The sequence below is a fragment of the Vidua macroura genome, chromosome 6 (assembly GCF_024509145.1).
Source record: "Vidua macroura isolate BioBank_ID:100142 chromosome 6, ASM2450914v1, whole genome shotgun sequence".
NCBI classification, from domain to species: Eukaryota; Metazoa; Chordata; class Aves; order Passeriformes; family Viduidae; genus Vidua; species Vidua macroura.
The window spans coordinates 59851407-59867445 of NC_071576.1; the positions used below are offsets into that span (position 1 = coordinate 59851407).

At 37.9% G+C, this 16039-nt stretch overlaps 1 protein-coding gene across 2 annotated transcripts in view; it reads left to right on the forward strand.

The window, feature by feature from the left end:
• The window catches only part of FAR1 (fatty acyl-CoA reductase 1), a 34106-nt gene that overhangs the window by 14269 nt on the left and 3798 nt on the right, over nt 1-16039 (forward strand). For both annotated transcript variants that reach the window (XM_053981646.1, XM_053981644.1), the window contains exons 3-11: nt 156-331; nt 1649-1828; nt 3526-3703; nt 4242-4286; nt 4397-4515; nt 4991-5058; nt 6584-6755; nt 13434-13563; nt 14798-14925. In XM_053981646.1, the coding sequence (XP_053837621.1) occupies nt 156-331; nt 1649-1828; nt 3526-3703; nt 4242-4286; nt 4397-4515; nt 4991-5058; nt 6584-6755; nt 13434-13563; nt 14798-14925 (1196 nt within the window). The remainder of the gene's footprint in view (nt 1-155; nt 332-1648; nt 1829-3525; nt 3704-4241; nt 4287-4396; nt 4516-4990; nt 5059-6583; nt 6756-13433; nt 13564-14797; nt 14926-16039) is intronic.

Below are 16039 nucleotides of genomic sequence, written 5' to 3' on the forward strand. Positions count from 1 at the left end.
ACTTGTTCTTATGGTATATTGCTAATGCACTGTCCTAACTTCCTGATGATCTTGAGAAGTTAGGAGGTATAGACAAAGAATGTGGGATTTTTCTTCACTTAAGTGAAATGTTTCTCTTACCTTCACTGAGTTTATAGTCCTGTTATTTTTGGCAGCTCTTTGACAGATTGAGAGAAGAGCAACCAGACTTCAAAGAAAAAATAATAGTAGTTGTGAGTGAACTTGTGAAGCCTGAACTGGATCTTAGTAAACCAATGAAGGAAGAACTTATAGATTGCATTAATATTATATTTCATTGTGCTGCTACAGTCAGATTCAATGAAACACTAAGGTGAGTCTAACATTTTGTTTACCCTGGTCTGGTAAACCAATGGTGCTCAAAGGGAGGGAGTGAATCAGGTGTCTGCCCAATATTGCAAATATGGGTAGGAAGGCTACAAATAAGCTGTAGCTACACCTACTGTGCTCCCTAGTAATGTTAGTTTTTCTCCTGGTGTATAAAGGGCAGTGCAAACTATTCCTTTGGCCTGCCTTGTTAGAAAGGGAATGCACATTTTCAGAGAATAGAGTTTTGTGAGAAAAGCTGTGCGTGGGAGGCTCTAGTGCTTGCTCTCTTACCTGATAAGAAAAACAGGAGATGAAATACAGCTCAGCTTTTCTTCCTGTCTTTTAAAAGTCCCTTATTAATAGAGGAGGTTTGCATTGGAAGAAGTGGGGGGAAGTAGATGCACTGGGAGAGAGATGAAAACAGGAAGTGGTAAAAGTGGTACACACAGCTGGGATTATGAGCTCCTTTGACTTGTTGAAGGAGGTAGCAAACTAATTAGTTACCATTGATGTTAATTGCTTTGGGGTAATGCTCCCCTTTTCTGTCCCCCACTTCAGTAATAATTTGAGATAAAGCATTCTGGAACTTAGTGATTGTTTGAGGGATACTGATGTTGTTGTTGTTAATGTAACGCTTTTTTTGCAAAGAAGTGTTGCTTAGCTGTACTCTTGAAACTTGATAGTACACTCTGTACAAGGAAACTGGTGCCCACAGCAAGCCTGTAGGCTGGAGAGAAGATGTAAACTATAAAATAATCATAGGAGTTGGTCAGCAAGCTGTTACGTGCTGGGAGCTGCAGAGATACACCTACTCTGCTATAGTGTCCTTAAAGATTGTAATGGGCAGCAGTGAAGCTGGAGTGGTTTGCCTTTTTTTCCCCCCTTCCTTCCATCCTGTATGGAGCCTTTTGCTATCCTACAAGAAGATGCCAGTCTCCAACTTACTGGCCCACTAAGCTTCCAAGTTGTTGACCTAACTCAGCTTGAACTTGGAAGTTCAAAGGTGCATCTTATGGAAGCTTGGTGTTGTGTTGCATTATTTCCTTTATGTTTTATGGAAAGCACATAATTGGGATTTAGATAGAAGAAATCAAAGGATGCTGGTAAGAAAAGGAGAAATATCCAGAACATTGAGAGATGTTCTAGATTAGGACTGTGGTATATTATTCTAAGCAGAAAATTAGGGCAGTCTCCATGTTTCTTTTTTGGGGTAGGGTGGAGAATTCAGGGATACTTTATATACCCAGCACTGAGGCATTTAGGAATAAATTTCTTGGTTTTGTCTTGCTTTCTACTCATGACATTTCTGTTTAATCAATAGAGATGCTGTGCAGTTAAATGTGGTTGCCACACAACAGCTCCTCTCCTTGGCACGACGAATGAAGAATCTGGAGGTGTTCATGCACGTTTCCACCGCCTATGCATATTGCAATCGGAAACAGATTGAGGAAGTCGTGTACCCACCTCCTGTGGATCCCAAGAAGCTGATAGATTCCCTTGAGTACGTGTTATGTTTTATGAATTTACTTGGGTAATCTGTATTCTTTTTGTTCCTGCTATTGGAGTGCCAAAAAACGGTTAGGAGCTGTAAAGATGAAGAGTTACCTTACGCTGTCCCATAGGTCTGACAGCATGCCTGACACTCCCCTTCTCTGTAAGGGACATGGGTTAAACTTTATGCTTCCTTTAAGCTGAGCTGGGTGTGGAGGGGTACTGAAGGAGAGGGATGCTCACATCTACTCGTGATGCCTCCTCAGTGCTGAGAGTGCCAGTCTTTCAGCTGTATGATTGGCTGAATCAGGAGATGCTGATAATGCTGGTACCAGCGTTGTGAAGGAGAGGATAAAACTGAGGTGCCTTGAACAGCTGCCTCTACTACATCCACCTAAATGCCATTGCAAGATGAGACAGAGATGCTCGAATACTACTTATTGTAGAAGTGGTTCTGTTAGGTATCCTGAGAGCCCAGATATTAAAAATCTGTTTTCTGTAGCTTTGAGGCTTGAATTGGGCATTATGGGTTGGAAAAATGACTTACATTTGGTATTTTTTTGTGTATATTAACTGTCCTGAGGTCTTACTTAGTAGCTGTCAAACTCTGAAACTGCTGATAATGTGGGATAAGTGTAATGCAGCTCTACATCAGTCGCTCTTCCTTCTTACCTGTTGTACAAAATATCACCTCTTGGAAGAGAAGCATGAAACTGAAAAAAACTAATTGAAAAGTAAAATACCTACTTTAACTTGTTATTTTAGGTGGAAGAGTGCTAACATTAAAACCAAGTGAGCCACCACCTAGAATGCACATTGAGCCAGCCTTTTTGATAACATTGACTTTAAATGCACTTAAAAATGAGGGATTGCAAAACAGTCATATATTTGAATATCTGACTTGTGAAGAGAAAAATGTAACTTAAACTGTTTGGTATGGGCTGGGACAGCTGTGTGTACTTTAGAACTCCTGAGGGGAGGCTTTTGTTAAGTTATAAAAGAGTGATCTCTAGCCTTCACTACCCCTCTTCCTACCCTCATATCATGAAAGGAGTCTGATGTGTGACCATTTTGTAACATGACATTGGTGAAAAACAATAAATTCCATTTCTGTGACTAAGAGACCAAAGCAAATAAAATTCAAGTCCTGTTTTGCAGTGAAAATACCAAAGTAGCAACAGTTGAAGAGGCACATCTTTCTTACTTGTGTGCTATAACTGAAGGTTATTACAAGCAAGATGAAATGACAAGATTTTACTAATTTAGAGGGAGAAACACTGTGACCAGCTTGCTTCAGGGGTGGTATGTGATTGCTCACCACCACTAGTGGGACTCCATCAGAGTGGTATCACTTTGTAGATCATAATGCAGTGAGCCCATGTTCCAAAGACTAATTTGCTGTGTCTGCACTCCATCTTTGGGAACTTGGTTGACAGAATTTGGATTATTGGAAATGAGTGTATTGCTTGCTCTCTAGAGTTGGTGTGTTACAAATGAATTACCAGGGCAAAAAATAAATGCCAGTATGCTTCTTTTGATGGACACTGAACGTGCAATCCTTTGTTTGTCTGAGAAACTTGTTTTTGTTTAGGTGTGTGTCCCTTTTTCTTTAAATGAGAAAAAAATAGTCATGGTAACCTCATAATTTCACCCCCCAGTGAAGCAGCATGCAGTAATTTACACTTGCTTTTTGTTTTGTTTCTTTAGGTGGATGGATGATGACCTAGTGAATGATATTACTCCTAAACTGTTAGGCAAGAGACCTAATACTTACACATACACAAAAGCCTTAGCTGAATTCGTGGTGCAGCAGGAAGGTGCAAATTTAAACATTGCCATTGTAAGGCCGTCCATCATTGGTGCCAGCTGGAAGGAGCCTTTCCCTGTAAGTCCCTGAGTTGTCCCTGACCATCTTGCTGTAGACTGTAGTACACACTGGGAGCCTCTTTATCCAGTGACCTTCATAGAGGAAAATTTCTTGTACCATGAAGTTGTGTCTTGGTTGCTTCTGGATGACTGATAACAGTATGTAGAGTCTAAATACTGTCATCAAAGCTGAGCAAGAATGAAAAACACCTAAGTTCCTAGTCTAAAAATACTTGTAAACCTTAATACTTTGAACATAAACGTATTTTTATGGACAATTGCAGTTCACTCACTAAGAAATAAATAAGCCTCTCTGAAGAACCATGGTGTCCTATGTGTAGATCTCTTGTCTGAGTCATAGGAGCTTGTTACATCACCAGAATTTGCTAAGGAAAAGCTTTATTTAGCAACATGGAGTTAAAAATCTTTCTCCTCTTTGGTCTCCTTTTCCTCCACCCCTTATGCATATAGAAACTGCTCAGATTTTCACTTGAAAAAGTGACTGCTGACTTCAGTATGCTCTAACCAAATCCTTTCCCTCTCCCCCTTCCTAATAGGGCTGGATTGATAACTTCAATGGACCTAGTGGTATCTTCATTGCTGTAAGTAATGACTATACTTAATTTTCCCCTTCCTTTTGGGAGGCAGAAAAGCTTCATATGTTTCACTGCTGGGTCTTTTGTCTCTCTTTGTTGTTTTTTTATTCTTCAAGGCAGGAAAAGGAATTCTTCGAACAATGAGAGCTTCCAACAATGCGTTAGCAGATCTTGTCCCAATAGATGTTGTTGTCAATACCACACTCGCTGCAGCCTGGTATTCTGCAATTAATAGGTATAAATGGTGACAAAAGAGAGTACTGAATATTTGGAAATGATATTGTGTATTTAGTAAACCAGTCTTGTATTGAAATCCTCATCAGTGTCCTGCTGTTCCCTCAGGGGCAAAGGAATCTAAGGTTCTGGCAGGTTAGTCTCTCAAAGAGTAACTTGCTTATGCCAGAGGAAGACATCACCTACTGGTATTGTGAAGCTATGTCTGAAAATTCTTTCCTGGATCGTGTTTGCAATCAATACAACCTGCAATAGTGTGGGTGATGCCTTCTCTGATATAGAAAAAAGATAATTAAAGAAGGAGAAAAATACTGAAAGTTGCTAAAGCAAAAAATTGACCATGAGACTGATGCTTTCTGCTTTATATAAATGATGCTATTGAGGGAAAGGATAACTTTGGGCATCTTTTCTGTTATCTGTGTTTTTAAAAGGCTGTTTTTCTTCTAACTTGTTCTGTTATCTTTATTTTCCCCCAGACCAAGAAGAGTTATGGTGTATAACTGTACAACAGGTGGCACCAATCCTTTCCACTGGAGTGAAGTTGGTATGCCATGTTTCTTTTTTCTCATTAGCCTTAATACAAAAAGAAAATCAAACCAGTTATAATCAGTAAACCATAATGCATTTTTATTTTTGAAACTGGTATTTTAGCCATACCTCTCAATTTTGCAGTGAATTGTGCATTCTCATTAGCTTCCACTGTTAATTCTCTCCCTCCCCCTTCCTCTGCAGCACTGCCTCCATCTCGTTTGGTTTTTATTAGTATTTTATTTTTTTTTTTTTGTTACTCTTATTCCATTAATAATTTCAACTATGGGAGAACTGATTTTTCTGTTTGCTGCTACCATGACCTAATCCACAGAATGTAGGTAGTGTGTGGAGAGAAGTATTGCTCAGAGGAGCAGTAGTGATGCTGGGTGTAATGCCAACATCAATAAATACATATGAAAAAACATATGAATAAGCAGCCCACAATTAAAAGTTTTGTACAGCTGCATAATTGAGAGGTAATAGTTTTGCCCTTGTGTAGCTCTTTGTGTTTGGCTTAAGCTGATTGTTGGTTGAGGTGGCTTTTTTAGTATTCAGATTGTTGCATGACACTTGAACAATTCATGTACAGGAAAGAGTAGCCTTTAAGGAAATATGACTGCATATTTTCAACTCTAAGATATCCTGCCTAGGATGTAACCCACAGGCCAGCAGCTTTGTAATAGTTAATGTAAACAACAATACAAGCTGATTGGCAGAGTAAAACCATTTATTAATTTTCAGTTTTTTTAGAAATTGAATCCTGAAGCTCAGATTATTTTTTTCTTTCAATTAACCTCAATACTTAAATCTATTTTACTTGCTTTTGCCCATTTTACGTGGGTTTGTTGCAAACATTATTGCTTCAAATAAACTTGGAAAATTGCTGACTTCGCTTTATCCCAGTTTGAATCAGAGTATTTAAGTGCTGTCTATAAACAACAGCATAAAGTTATAAGAGAAGATTAAAAGGAGAGGTGAATTTCCACATAACTTTTAAAGACCCTGATCCTGCAATATTTGTTATGTACTGAATTTATGGGTATTACCAAGAATTTCTCATGGAGTCCCACTCTAATTGCTTTTTTCTTAATGCCTAAATTTGGATAAATTAGTTGAAAATATCATTTAAAATCACTTCAGATAACTGCAGAGTCCTCAATCTGTTCTAAAATTTTTCACACAAGTGAACGAAATAACCCTCTTCATGAAATATAGATGACTATTTAAATAGGTTTACTTGCTTTATAAACTGAAATTGCTGTCAGTATTTGAAACCACCAACTTCTAAGGTAGAGAACCGAAGGAGAGAAGCTGCAATAAAATATGGTACTGAAGATGAAGGCATAAACCACCTCTTGATTATAATAATAAGAACCAGTTCAACTTATAACTGTTTTAGTTTCTGTGCACTGTAGAAGAGTTAGGGTGGTTATTTAAAAAAGACACTGCTGTTGATGCTGTACCCTGTAATGTACTTTGAAAAACATTACATTTTACATGGTGATTATCGAAGCTGTTGTGCCCCTTTTCTTTCTCAGAATACCATGTAATTTCCACTTTCAAGAGGAACCCTCTCGAACAGGCCTTCAGACGGCCCAATGTAAATCTAACTTCCAATCACCTTTTATATCATTACTGGATTGCTGTAAGCCATAAGGCCCCAGCATTCCTGTATGATACCTACCTCAGGATTACTGGAAGAAGCCCAAGGTAATGGTGACTGGCTCTGCCTTGTTTGTTCCTCTGACTTTTAATTGAAGCTATGCTTACACTGTGATGTATGTTGATTTTAATTTTTTGGTATTTTTTCTTTCCCTGAATGTTTTGTGACTAAAACTCAACCTTTTTTTTTTTTTCCTGAGAACAGGTCCTCAAATTCAAAGCGACTTTGAACTTTCTAGCAAAAATAAGGATGTTTTATGTTGGATAGTTTGAGGGTTTTAGTAGTCAAGAGAATTAAATGATATAGAAGAAATGGTGTTTGTTCTTGGATAATAAATACTAAAAATATGTTGATCCTTACTTTTTCCTACAGGAAACTACGTGAGTAACGGTTACAGGACATATCCATTAGACAATGTAGTGAGAATACCTGATTTAAAGTTCTCCCACAAACCCCTCTTTCATTACTGTCGGTGGGCAGATGCCGTTATACTGTCTTTCTTCTGTGATGTTTTGCTCATATTGACAGGTCGGAAACCATGGTAAGAGGGGAAGGGCTAAAAATATCTTGCCCATAAGGTGGTGGAGACTTGTAAAGAAGACTTGGCCTGGGCACTCTCTAGGTTACTAACTAAGCAATAAGAATCCAGTGGCTGCATTTTGAAGAGTTTAATGACTGGCTGCATTTTGAAGAATTTAATGGCCTAACAATGCTGTCCAGGGGATGTCTTGGATCAGAATCCTAGTCAGTCATTAAACTCTCAGAAGTGGCTTGTGTTAAGGTTGTTGTTGCTTTTATAAACTGAAAATGGAATGGGGGACTGAGCTTTTAATTGCAGATTATTCCTGTAGATGATACAAACCAATGTACCAGGTGAATTCGTATCATCTCAACATTCCATTCAGTTTATAATATTTAGGGTGGTATTTGGCTAACTAAGTGGTGAAAATAATAGGCTAAACTAAATCATGTAGAAGGTATATAAAGTAGCACTTCAATTTGTGTCAGATTTGCCAAGCCATATGGCCTTAACTCATTGCTTATGTTACATTTTCACAAGCATTTGCCTTCAGACAATAAAACCTCCACTGTGGTGACAGTGTATTGACACAAATGGTATTCATTTGTTTTTTATAGTCCAGGTCTGTCTTACAAGGAGGGAAAAGGTCTGTAACACAGCAGTGGATGAGTAGAAAGGAGCTGTGTAAATGGTTTGTAGGGGAAAACTCAGCTGCAACAGTGTAATACTTAGAGCAGCAGCAATGGCACTTGGCTGTGCCTGTGTAATAATCTTCCCACGTTAAAAAGTTCTAAGATTTTCAACTCTAAAGAAGATATTGTACATAAAACGTCCTAGCTTCCAGGTTCTCTTGCATTTTTTCAAGTTATTTTTAATAAAAATTGATAGAAATTCCCTGACAGATATGAAAACTTCATCCCTCACTAAAATAGTTACACTATAAATGCCAACGTCCTGTCTTCCACATGGCTGGGAAGGAGTGCTGCCAGAATCTTGTCAGGCTTTGAAAGGCAGCTGGTCTGCTGAGTATTTGACCAGTGGGAGTAAAATGAGGCTGTGAATAATCATGCAGTTTTGAATATTTAGTTTAGTTTTATATTCTAACACTGGGAATGTTGAATCTTGTTATTGCTTTTCTCGGAGTTCTTACTTGATGTCTAAAGATGGAATTTAGGACTTTTATCAGTACTGGTACAATTGGTGACATTAATACTTTACAGAATAGAAATGTTTACTGATATGAATATTCCTACTTGGCTTACTATAACAGTGATTGGATGGGTTTCCTATGATGCACAAGATTCCAGTTTGGAGAAAAGATGGCTGATTGAACTAAACCTAAACGAGCTATTGTTCAGTCACAGCTTTTAGGCTGGCTACACAGCTTACAGGAATGCAGCTTTCATTAGACAGCATTCCTCGCTTTTTTTTTAAAGCATTTAAAAATGGGAGCCTGCAAGACAAGCAATAAAAGCAAACAAATACCTAGATGCAAGGAAGATGTGCAGTGTTAAATCCTAATGGAACAAGCTAGTGTTTAATAATACAAGAATTTTGAGACAGATCTTTACTCTTGCACTTTTTTCTAGTACTTTGAAGCTGCTTTAACTGATGGGCTGGAGGGGTGTACTTGTGTTGCTGTGGTCATTCTGTCAGTTGATAGAATGTTATTAATTACCAGGTAACATGTACTCAGAAACTTCTAAAGACTTGGAAACACTATTGGATATTCTTAAATTCAATATAAGGCTGTTCTGAGTGAAGAGGGGCTGGCATAATTAAAAATGTGACCTTTTCCACTGTGATTTAGCAGAGCAACAGTATAGTAAAAATGTAATAAAATCAGCACAAGAAAATACAAATACTCTGCTAACTTGCCTTTACATAGGTGGGTGCTTGCCCTCTCTGTGCTGAGTACACTGAAGTCTCTACAAGAAAAATAAATAATGAAATCACTGTGCAGGTTTAACTGCACTCATCAGGATATTGTACTGCAATCAAACGAAAATTTTTATCAAGTAGAAGAAAAGGAAGAAATTAGAAATAGATGAGGTCTATGATCCTTCATAATGAAATGATTATGTTAATAATAATAAAAATTAAAACCAAAAATATTCCTATTTTCAAAGCGCTTATCTGTTGTAATCTTTCTGGGAAGTCATATTTTTGCACCTCACTTGTGGAAGCAATGTTTTTGGTAAAATGAAAATCTTTTTGCTATTTTTGCATCTAGTTGAAGGTTCTTGAATTTAATGATTCTCTGATAGTATTAAAAGGTAAGGAAAGGGAAGGAAGAAATAATCTATATAATATTTCTTCCAAATTTGTATAGAAAGAACATGTACAAAAAGGACTGGTATAATGAAGATTTAATATTTTATGCTAAATAATGCTCTACCATTGTGCAATTACATAAATAGTGGTGATAAACCTTAGCATTGAAGTTTAAAGGTAGTGTTGTTGGTAGCTTGCCATATATACCTAGTTGCATAGCAAAGCTTATTAGGTGTCTCATTATCTTTAATACAAGGCATAGTTTGCTCCTGTAACTTTGCACAGTGCTTAGCAGTGCTTAGCATGACAGAACCATGTGTTATTTAAAAGCAGTTTGGTATATTCTAAATGCTAAAGCCTTTAGAAGTGCTCACCAAGCAGATCTTCCCAGTTGCTCTGAGCAAATGGCATGTGACATGAAATATTTCAAGTTGTAGTTCAGAGATTTCTGCAGCAATTCTTCTGTTTCTGCTTCTTCGAAAGTTAAAGGAAAGGTGTGGCTGATGTATGGAGGGAGGTATGAAATTAGGTCTTTTACATCTGTCATTTCAGTTTAAATCTTCTTAAAACTGGCAGCACCTTTCATGTAGCTACTGTCTTACAAACCAGAAATGAGTTAGGAGCATAATCATGTTAAATAGATAAATTCATTTTTATATCTTCACAGTGCTTAAATTGTGTGCTTAAAGCAACCACAGAGCTGCTGGAAAGAAAAGAATTCAGTACTGTGTCTCACAGTCCAAAACTTACAGCCAGGTGAAAATCTGAACAAAGACAAATCTAAAAGCTTGTTCTGTGTTTTTTAGAGAAGTCTTTAGAAAAAAAGTAATTATCTGTAATGCTTCTGCAGAGACTTGCAGACTGGCAGCCTAGAGATCCACTGAGGGATCAGTCTGTATTTGGCATTAGGACTGTTTCTAACCTGGAGACAATAGGTTGTGTGTAAAACTTCTTCAAATTGCAGTTATAGCCTTAAGCCAGGTCACTTTCAATTGTCTGGTATAGAAACAAGCCCACCTAACTTACGGATAATTGAATTAACTTGTTTAAACTTCAATTCCTGTGATGTGCTTCTCAAACTGTTGTAATGTGCTTGGTCTTGATGGCAGTTAGGACTGCAAAAGCAGGAGGGAAAATTCTACCTTGAATCTGGGTGAAAGTCACCCAGACTGGCTGCCTACCACTAATGCCCAGGTCTGTGAGATGGTCAGCAGGGCTGGCTTTTTTCTGTCTTCTGATGAGGAAGGTGTGATGCAATGCTTGATCTTGTACTGACTAGTTATATTTGGTGTTGGTATTTATGACTCATATCCAATGGCTGTCTTTGGAATAACTAACCTTCGAAACTTCACGTTGAGGGATAAAGTTCCATTGTGTGGCTTTGTGCTGGGTTTTGAGTGTTGTGTGTTGTCATTCACAGGAGGAATGTGGTGCCATTGAAGTTAAGACTTAGTCTGCCAGAGCTCCACCAGTGTCCACATTGCTGACATCTCTCAGTGTCACCAGGCTGCTTTTTCCTCCCCTCAAAGAGAAGTGTAGTGTAGTGGTTTGCACTAAATCATGTTGATTTAGTGCAAACCAGCAAAGTGTCACAGAAAAACTTGGTCCACTTCTGCCAACTCTGTCGTTGACAGAGCAGCTGAGATAATGTGGAGAATTGGATTCTTTGGGTTGGTAGAGAAAGAAACTAACCCTACAAAGAAAAACAGTTTTTTCCTTGATGAGTTGAATCAGCTGGTTCTGTGATCAGCTGCTAAATCCAATTTGAGTTGGAGGGAGGGGAAAAAAACCTCTTTTAAGCTTTTTTTTTTTCCCTGTAATCAGCTTAGCTAAGCTCTAAAATCATATCCATAAGCAGAAACAAAAAGAATCCCAGCAGCATCTTTGCATTAGTTTAAATTTAGTTTGGTTTTTTTTTTTTTTAAGACAAGAATGAAAACCAATGTCAGTGTCCAGAAACAAGTTCAAAATATACACTTATCTAAATCAGATATTCATTTGATCAGTTAGTGTTTTGCAGAGGCACAAGGGTTTTAAACTGTAGCAGTCAAAGCACTCTAAAATTCAACTGCTAGTCCAGCTTAGCATAAGGACTGGGAAGGTTCAAAAGGGCAAGTCAGGTTAAATAATCTTCAGACTGTCAGTGGACAGAGCTCTGCAAAAAGGCTTAAATGCTCTTTGGCACTAATTTTATCCAGGCTTTTTAGCTCTCAGGTCTTTTTGGCTTATCTGACCAGTGAGATCTTTGCTTTCCAAGTTTTGAGTTATTTTCCTAATGTTTTGACATAACTAACATTCCTTTTTTTCGGTTCAGTTTAGTCTTGGTTGCACAGGATATGTTTTGGATGCAGAATCTATATTCCCAATTATTTCTGCATCCGAGGAGCTCCAGTTCAACTCAGCCCTCACTGGTGCCACCTTGCCCAACTGGTGAAATTCTAAGCAGATGTTTGAAAGCTCCTGGAGGTGCTTAGTAATAAAATCAGCTGCTGGTCTAACATTTGAAGTCAGTTCTGAATTAGTAGATATATTCCTATGAGGTTTTAAAAAAATATTTATGCTTTTTTGTGCTTTGGAAATTAAATTTTTCAGTGATCTCTGTGGTTTGTGTTGCTCCATTCTGTGAGAAGAAAAAGAGGAAATTTTAATGTTTTAGCTACTGAGATGCTAGCTGCTAGTAAAGAACACTAATGTAATGCAAAATACTTTCTTTAGAAGAGTTTCTGGGACAATGTACTATATCCCTTCTACAAGTATGAATGCATCAAGATGCATTCAAATGCATTGCAGCTTTCAGAGAAAAATAAGTTGGTTTTTATTACTTCTGTGATCTTTCTTGGCAAAATTTACCTTCAGAAAACCATTTCCTGGTAGTACTGGGTTCTGCTTTCTTTGCCTCCCCCTTTACCATTGTGCTTGAAATGATCAGTGTCCTGCTATAAGGATCAAATTGGAAGCAGTTTTCCATTTCTGTGAGATGGAAATACCTTGAGCACCCAAAGCAGGAATTTAATAGCATTAGGCCATGTGGTACTAGTTAGTACTTATTAAAATTGAGTGGCCATCTCTAGCACTGAGACACTTGAAACAATTTGCTTGTCACAAATGTGGAAGCTTTGCATCTGAGAGGCTGGATGACTCACACTATTTTTTTGGGGCCACTTTGGATGGTATGATCAAAAAGAAACTTGCCCAAATTGATCCTTATAACATAATTTCTCTGTATTCCAAGTGGTGATTTTAGAGAGTTTCTTTGCATAATAAAGGATGATGGAAGGTATTTCTGCATATTTTGAAGTAGCATAGAACACGATCTTCTATGATCTGCCTGTGCCCTTAAATATTTTCCTGCCTTTTGCTGCTGGTGGTTTTAAGCCTTGATCTCTTAGTAAGCATGATGAAAACCTCTGTTCTGTTACAGAGATCTGGTCTTGCACAATGTGCAGGAAGATCAGGGCAACTTCTTCCCTTGTTTAAGGGGAGGTCCTGCACAGACATTCTGCTCTGTGCAATTTGAGACTTCTGTCCAGTCAGACTCTTGACTACAGCTGAATATTCCAGTGTGCTGAAGGGAAAAGGGTTCCATCTCCCTGTCCCAAACTAAGAATTACCAACAGAAGACAACATATTGTTCCCCCTAATAAAAAAGAAAAAAAATGGTAATTTACAATTCCACTGGGAAGTGGGATTAGGAAAAAAAAGGACTGTGATAATTTCTGGTTTATGCAGAGATTGGACAGCCAAAGTTCACTTCAATACTATGCAGAAATATCCTATTGATGTAATATAATATGTTTTAGATACAGAACAAAATGGGATTTTTGGAGAGGGGGGTAGGGGGTTGGAGGGTAAAAAATGTTATTGTCTATTTTCACTTCTTTGAACTAATCTTTACCCCTGTAACCTGTCCATGCCATGCCTCGGATTGCAGGATGATGAAGACAATAACACGTCTTCATAAGTCCATGATGTTTTTAGAGTACTTTACCAGCAATTCTTGGACCTGGAGCACTGAGAACATGACCATGCTGATGAACCAGCTAACCCCTGAAGACAGAAAGGCAAGTGGCTGTGTGCTGTGGCCGTGGAGACTGAGAGGGGGGCAGCAGCTCAGCAATTCAAGATAGAATAAGGACCTGATCTAATGTGCAGCTAAGCTAGGAGGAACTCAGCACTGCAGGTTCCTGGGAGATCCTTTCAGATGTGCCAGGGCTGTGTGAAAAGCTACATCAGTGACATGAGGAGATGAAGAAGGGCAGGGAGAAGTGAAACAAGGATGACAGTTTGTTGACAGAGAAGGAAAAGTTGTTTCTTCCCAGGTTTAACTTTACTCCAAATTTTCCCTACCTTTTCCACCAACAATGGCTCAGGTGCCTTAATTGAATTTAAACTTCCCTTCTGCTATGACTTTGATTAGTATTCAGCAGAATAAAAATTACCAGTTACAGTTCTAAAAACTCAGATTCCCTTATGCATTGGAACAGCTTTGTTATTCTTAAGATGTCTTTGCTACTGAAATGTTTTCCAGAATCAGTTCAATAGTTACATTCCAGAAAAGCTGCCAAATTCCTAAATAAGCTGTCTAAATGTAGGAAATAAAATAGCTTTTGGTGATTTTTGTGTGGATGGTATTTCCACCCCTTCCTGTCCTCTTGCCTCCTCCTACCAACTTGAGTTCAGGAATAATTTGAACTGTTAGTATTTTCAAATTGCTGCATTTTGTTGGGAAACACTGTTTCTGTAGAATCCTGAGATGAGGAAATCAATACATCAGTAAAAAACTTGTGTATCAAATTCATCATAGTGATATTCTCTCCTGCAGAAGGCATTCAGATGATTGTGCTTAAAATAGAACTGTACAACTCTAAGCACAGCTAACAGCAACCTGCTCTTGCCAAACTGTGAACTTGGCACAGAGCAGTGGTTCTTTTAGAGCATATTAGAATTATTTTGTTGCTTAAAAATAAATAACATACTAGAAAATAGTTGTTTTTAGAATGGAATTCCTTACAGACAGTTGAAGTGGGAAAACTGAGAAGTGGAGAGAAGAGTATTACTGCTGAGGAGGGAAAATAAGGCATGAAGTGATTGAAATTTGGAAGAGATTATGTCACGAGCAGGTGGTTGAATCAGAAATTGAACCTAAATCTGGACTGTTTCTAGGATTAAGGATAGGATAACCTTCTTGTGTCAAAGGCAAATTGGATTTATCTGGAATAAAGACATTTATTTTCATTTAAATATATAGAAGTGAATTTTTAGGCAACTAACAGTGAAAGCTTTTCTCTTATGCAGACATTTAATTTTGATGTTCGACAACTACACTGGGCAGAATACATGGAAAATTACTGCCTGGGAACGAAGAAATATGTGCTGAATGAAGAAATGTCAGGCCTCCCTGCAGCTAGGAAACACTTAAATAAGTAAGTATAATCTTAATTTTTAAAATTTATTTTATGTATAATTTTATGTTGTCTATGCCCTGCATTTGTCCAGGTTTGCTTTTCCATGTAATGACTTAATTGTTTTTAATAGCAACTGCTTAGGTTCTCCACAATTCTTTTGTTCCAGTCCAGTGGTCTGAAGTGTTTTCTAAAGTAGTTGTGGTTCCTGAGTTGCTCCCAGAATTAATAGTTACAGTATCAGTCTGGGATCACCGGTGTGGATGCTGTAATCCAGGTTTTTGATTTTACCCAAGTGTCTTTTGGAAGGTCAGGGGTAAGTGGCTACACAGGTCAGAATGGCTTCTTTGGGAGGTTTATGAGAACAATAGCTGTTCTGGGAATGTGATCTTTTGAGGCAGGTAAACAAACAGGCAGAGACTGTGCACTTCAAAGCAGGACACTTTGATGTTGGTGCTCTAGGATGACCTCCTTTAGCTTTTTCTCTGTGACTTAATTCCTGCCATTTGGATGGATTGGTACTGTCCAGAATTTTATTAGCACAGTTGCTCTTGTTTTGTTCTTGGCTGATTCATCAAGGCAACTGTAGACTTTCTGATTTGTCTCTTTTAAGAGTGAAATAAAAATAATCTTGTTGTGCAATGCTACATCCTGATAGTGCAAAGAGAAACAATCCAGGTTGTGACTTGTGTTGTCATTCTAAAGACAAGGATTTGCAGCTGTGGAGGGGTTTGGTAAATCTTAAAATGACAAATTTTTGAAAGATAGTATCTGTGATAATTGTGGAAATAGCTAAACAAGTGACCCTTCTGGGTTGTTTTGTTCGGGTGGTTTTTTAAATTTCTATTTAGATGCCATTAAAAAGTGCATAGGAATGATCACATAATTGCTATTCTTTGTGCAAAGGATCACAGTGAAAATGACTCAAGAAATAATCTTGTATTGGAGCAGCCTTTCATTGCCCCAGCTCTAAAGTTTGTAAGTGGATTGCTTAGCAAGAAGTTTAGATTCTGACTTACATTTACTCTGAGGTATTAATTTGGTCTCTTTTGTTACCATCTAGTTCTTAACTCTAATCTGAACTTGGAGTCTGCTGCCTTAGTATTAGCCAGATTTGGCAGCCCAGGGGACTTTT